We start from the raw sequence: 6,000 nt of genomic DNA, 5'->3' as shown, positions 1-6,000 counted from the left end.
TTTGATATAGTGGAAGAATTTTTTAATACATAAAAGCTTTGGAAGTCAACTTGTAAGGTTAGGAAAGCAAATGAATATCCATTGAAACTTTTAAATGGGCTCACACACATGAAACCAAGCCATTGATATAGAGTCAAGAACAAAGGTTGGATTGAAGGAAACGCATGCAAAGCATGAGCAATCAATATTTTATCACATCTAATGCAGTTATCAAATTATGTAGATTAGAAAACAAGACCCAAAATTCTCACATTAAAGATTAATATATACAAGATGTTAGGAACCCAAATACCTCAATGACAAAAGAATAGTGTTTTATTAATCTTGACAATTAAAAGACAAGAAAGCAACAACATAAACTCTTATAAAAAGACAAATAGTTGGCATTTGAAGAAGAAAGATGAAATATCAACTAGCCTTTCTTTTCCTTACTTCTCTATTATAGGCAACACATATTATAAGTATTAAACTACTCACTAATTGATCACGGTGATCCAATTTTCCCAATTAGTCAAGAGGTGGAAACTAAATAATATAACTCTATGAAAACATTAATCTTCAATAATGCTCAACAAAAGGAAATAAAAAATAAACTCAAAAACACACTATAATACTACCCTAGAGCGTACACCACTAAACTAGAAATTAAACCATCTACTTACACCAAAAATGCTACTTGACCATTTTACCCATTCATTGAGTAAATAGGAGAAGGGAATGGTCATATACCTCCTAGTGGGTCCTCTAAAATCCATTTTAAATCCATTAGATTTAAAAGTATAAAAGCTTTTGCAACAAAAGAAAGATTCATATTTTAAAGAAGCAACAAAATGCATAGATGGTTTTTTCTCTTTGATTTTTATTTAAAGTACAATATGGTTTTTTCTCTTTGATTTTTATTTAAAGTACAATCATATGTATAATGTCAAAAAAATACATAAAAAATATTTCACCAATATTTAATTCTTAGATTCAATGTTATATGCACTAAAAAAAGAAGAATATGCAAGATTATTTCAATAACTTTAGTGAGAAAACTTCTTATGTTTTGATAGTACAGATTTTCTTCTTTTGATGAAGCAACACATAAGCTCATTCGAATACAAAAATATATTTCTCTTTTACACATGGCCATTCATAGTAAGTGAGAAACTCACATATTGATTCAAATGTTCTCATATTAAAAGTCTATCCCTTAATTGTAACATTTTCAAGAAGTTTGTGTAATTGAAAGTAGGTCTAGACTCTAAGCATAGAGATCGGCACATCATCATCAATTTTACCACATGTAGTACATTATTTTTTATCCTAGAGATATATTCTATGACATCTACATCATCATTAAGTTTGATTTTTAACAACTATATTAATAAATCAAATTTTTATATATAAATTGTTCGTATATAAATCTTTAACCATCTTCCAAACTTTCCAAGCTTCAATTCTGGTAGTCTCAGACAAAGAAGATTCTAATAGTGTCAAAGCTTTCTTGTCATTCTTTGGAAACTCAAAGAAAGTAGGAGCATCAATAAGCTGGGTGGGTTAATTTTCAGCCAAATCTCAAGAACATACTCCAAAATCATATGGTATCATATGCAGTGACTCATGAACACTGATATTTATCGTCCTCCTCACAACTATCTAAATATGATATAATCTTAGGTTTCTGACAAATCATTTTGGTAAGGTGTAACTACTTTCATCACACTACGTCTTTTTCAGAGATTGAGTTACAGCAGAAACAAATGGTTAGCGCTTCTTTCATATGCTCTTCTCAGTGCAACAAACCCTCCCCGTTTACCACTCACCATACACAATCAACAATTCAAAATTAAGCCTTAATCTACCGTGTAGTTTGTTGCTGATACATTTGTTTGATAGAATTAAGCAACCTCAATCACAATCTATATTTAAAATAAAAATATATCATGGATTTCCAAAATTAACTTCCTAGACATGTTACAGTTTATTTTTCATATCCAGCAGATGCTTCTTTCAACTTAAACAAATAAAATTATAGCTTTATCTAACCTATTACTGTAACAAGAAAACATGAATGCGAAAAAGTTTAAGCAAACACATGTAAATGGCTTTTTTAATTTTTAGCGTCCAACTTGCACTCTTGGCATGCCATGTATTATCAAATAACATGAGTTTTCCTCTCCCTATATATATAACAAATAAATAGGTAGCAGGGAAATTAATTAATATAATATGTTTTAGTATTGCATCATACTCTCACAGAAGAGAGTTGATAAATTAGAGTTTTGTCTTATGTTCGCTAGTAATCAGCAATCTCTTCAATTATACTCTACAGGGACTATATATATACTCCAGACTTACACACATTCACGAAAAGATTGCATCCATTGCCTTCAGATTTCATCCATTTCTTTCATTTTAGCTGAAAATACAACAAAGTGAACATCAAGGCTGGAATTTGGTAACTTTTGAAAGATTAAGATTATCCTTCGCAATTCATATGCAGTAAATTTTATATTAAGGCCAAGAGAAGAAAAAACAAAGAAAGAAAATAAGTTAAAAATAACCTACCCCAGATGAAGGGCTGTTAGCTCCTGACGTGCAAAGTGGTGAGCAGGAATCATAAGATTAGGTTGCATGTAATTTCGAGTATCAAAAGCTGGCAATGCATCATATTCAGGATGGTGTACTATCATGTTCATGTTCTGGTTGCATTGGCTTTCCATTATCTGCCCAAGACACAAATTGCAACTCGTTGTAATCATAAACAGAAAGTGTTCAATTCTCAATACATATTCTTTTTTTCATAGGGGAAAAACATTAATAGTCTTATAGTTTCAATAATCTTTTACTTCTTGTACATCCAATTTCTTAAATATTAATTTTAAAGGAGTTCAAAAATTGATAATTAAAAATTAATAAATTTCATATGTATCAATAGTGGTTCTTTTTTTACATTTTTGAATTATAAATGGATCTTTGTGCACAACTACTAAGACAATTGTGCATGACTATTTGAACATTTATGCATAACAGATCACACAACATACACAGTTACTATTCAAAAATCAAAATAACTATAAACAATTAAATTACATGACAGCTACCTTTACACTTCCCTTTATATAATTGTTACATTTACTACAAAGTACAAAGCACTACCTGTTTAGACAGAGCCCATAAATTAACTAATAAAATTAAACAACTCAAATAGTCTCTAGAATTCATACCCTTGATCGAAAAAATTGATTCGCTTCCTGTAGCTTTTGTTCCTGAACAATACAATCATTCCATATACACTCTCTTAATTACAGCTCTTAATAATGCCTACCTAGAATGTTGGTATGTTATATCAATGTAAACAATTTACTGGCCGTTTAAGTTCTTCTGTTTAATAGAGTCTTAACTAACACAAAAGTATGGGAGGGGAAATTTCTAACTCTTTTTAAACAATATTACTTACGTTCCTCTGCAGCCTCTCGATTTCCTCAACACATCTTTCTTCCTATTTAATGAGATCATGAACATCTACAAGTAATTAATATCTGGATTTTGATAGCATTTTCACGCTAAATAAGATGCAACTTAAAGCAGACAATCGGATACTTGAAAAATTATTCGGCCAACCTTTCTCTTCCGCACTTTGCTGTGTGCCTTGTCAATTTTTGACTCAAGTTGTTTAAGGTCCTTCTGGTTGAAATCAGATATTCCTTGTCCCAGAAGATTTCTGACTCAAAGCCAAGAGCAACGATAGTCATTTATAATAAAGAAAAAGTTGACTAACAAACAAAGAATAGAGAAAACATATAGCGTAAGAAACAAACTCTTACCCATTTGAGTTGGTCAGGATGTCAATTTGTTGTCTCAGTTTTGCTGCCTCCTGTTGCCAGAACTGCAATATTCAAGAAAATTATATAATTATTTCTCTAGCTGTAAAGGTACGTAGACCAAATTATGTTATATATTCATAATAGATTGTTTAACATAGAGAGTTTTACTAGAATAGAGATATCTTTCTCATGCAAATCTGAATTTGATCAAACAAATGTCTCTTCCTTTATCACTTTTTACTGTATCAATTATTTCTAGAGTTCATAAAAAGCATCATTTAGATTTTGTATACTCTTATCCCATGTCCCCATGCGACTGCTTAAGTGCAATTTCTGCTTAAAATTAAGCGGTCAGAGTGTTTAGGATAAATTGGAATCTTTTCCTATTTAAGTGGAACAGCAGCTGCTTAAAACTTAAAAATAAGCCTTGAAAAAAAGGGGGGGCTGGAAATAAGCAGCAACTGCTTATTGAGAAGATTGACATGTGGCTTTCCAAAACAGTTTCCCTCTTTTGATTTGTTTCCAATTTTTTCTCCACAATTTATGTGACCAATTAGAATTAAATATTTCTTTTAATAATGCAATTTAAGATAACTGCTTATTTTATAAGCAGCAAAATTTTACATTCATGGGGCCACCAGCTCTACAAATTAATGCTAAAAAAATTGAACAGCGGCTGCTAGCCAAAATAAGCTAAACAGCCGCATGGGGACCTGCCCTTATAATTCAAGAAGATAAAGCTATATAGCAATGAAATTCAAAGAGGACTTAACCTGAGTATTGGCCTCCGTCATGGCTCCTCCATGACCGTTATCGGCGGTAGACTTCTTATATTTTTCAATAGTTTTCTTCACACTGCATACATGAAAACAACATTGGGAATTTTCATTCAAGGCCCAAAGGAAAAGAATCAATATAAACAAACGAAATATTGTGTACGGTACCAGAACTATATTAATCTTATTAGTGTTAGTATTCCTAGCCACAAGGTTTAGTGCTGAACATGGAAAACATCTGATCATAACAAAAAAGTGGGTCTTGCCGTTCAGTCAATCTTGTAGCTGGGCTTTGCTTTCCCTGTTAGTAATTGTAGAAAAGAAAAAAATTGTAAGATGGAGTTAATGATCAGCCATGTATAATAAATGAGCGATGAATGGAGGAGTTTAATGTACTCAAGATTAAATATTCTTTAGATAGAGACTGTATTCTTTCTAGCCAGACAAGTTGTAAGATGAGTTAATTTGATTAGCTATATATATGAGGAGCCTCAATGGACTATTTGTTATGAGATTAAATAATATTTAGTCAGAAACGTCTCTACTAAGTCACTTCATATTAAGACGAGATAATCCTTCACCTTTAATGGCATGTATTCTATCGTTAGTTATATTTTTAGTTTTCTGTTTAGGCATTCTAGTTCTCTCGGATATATATATATATATTTTTGGTATTAAAGTTTATGAATACTAGAATATCAAAATGAAAAGTCTATGATTGTTGCAGAAATTTGGGGAACTAGTGTAAGTTGGATTCATTGAATAAGTATATCATAATTCTCTAAATACTTTTATAATATTTTAACAAACTGAACTAACATGTAATAGAAACAAAAGACAATTTAAGTCATATTTTCTATAGAAATTGCATTGGATGTTTTATTTTTCTCCATATTATTGGCATGAAACAATGAAAGAACGTGTGAGTTGTTTTGCAAACTACACACCAAGGATTTGATAAGTTAGATTTCTAAAGTTCCAAACTCTTAGATGAGACTTTGAAAGTTTAAGGATGAGAGAACTTGAGTGCATCTATTGAAATTTTTACAAGGACTTAAATATAGTGAAAATTTGAAACATCCACGATGTAGTGGTTATTTTCACTAAAGAAAGCTATGATAGAGTAAAGATGTAGAGAATATTTGAAGATCTCTCGTTGTAAAATATGATCTATTGGTTATTTTCATTGAACAAAGAAAAGAGGACTTGGCATCTATTTTTTACAATCACATAAGGAACTTATGCAACATTTTATGGATATTTTGGTTCAAGTATTACTATCTATAATCAAAATTAAAGAAAAAATCTAACCCATCCTCCTTAGAAATGTCAAATATAATGGGAGTCTTCTACATATAGAGCATATGGTATAGAAAGAGTATGAGGAGGATATTGTAGAAGATTAGGAAGAA

The 6,000-nt window shown here is 30.8% G+C and overlaps 1 protein-coding gene across 3 annotated transcripts in view; it reads right to left on the bottom strand.

Annotated features, from left to right (window-relative positions):
• Positions 1-2,067: 2,067 nt before the first annotated feature.
• The window catches only part of LOC131066987 (agamous-like MADS-box protein MADS1), a 65,059-nt gene continuing 61,126 nt past the window's right edge, over positions 2,068-6,000 (bottom strand). For all 3 annotated transcript variants that reach the window (XM_058001892.2, XM_058001890.2, XM_058001891.2), the window contains exons 3-9: positions 4,586-4,667; positions 3,813-3,874; positions 3,610-3,709; positions 3,446-3,487; positions 3,213-3,254; positions 2,554-2,711; positions 2,068-2,404 (exon numbers count right to left, since the gene is read on the bottom strand). In XM_058001892.2, coding sequence (XP_057857875.1) covers positions 2,401-2,404; positions 2,554-2,711; positions 3,213-3,254; positions 3,446-3,487; positions 3,610-3,709; positions 3,813-3,874; positions 4,586-4,667 — 490 coding nt within the window. In that variant the 3' untranslated portion in view covers positions 2,068-2,400. The remainder of the gene's footprint in view (positions 2,405-2,553; positions 2,712-3,212; positions 3,255-3,445; positions 3,488-3,609; positions 3,710-3,812; positions 3,875-4,585; positions 4,668-6,000) is intronic.

This window comes from Cryptomeria japonica, chromosome 3 (assembly GCF_030272615.1).
Source record: "Cryptomeria japonica chromosome 3, Sugi_1.0, whole genome shotgun sequence".
Classification (NCBI taxonomy): domain Eukaryota; kingdom Viridiplantae; phylum Streptophyta; class Pinopsida; order Cupressales; family Cupressaceae; genus Cryptomeria; species Cryptomeria japonica.
This window is presented reverse-complemented; position numbering and strand designations above follow the sequence as displayed.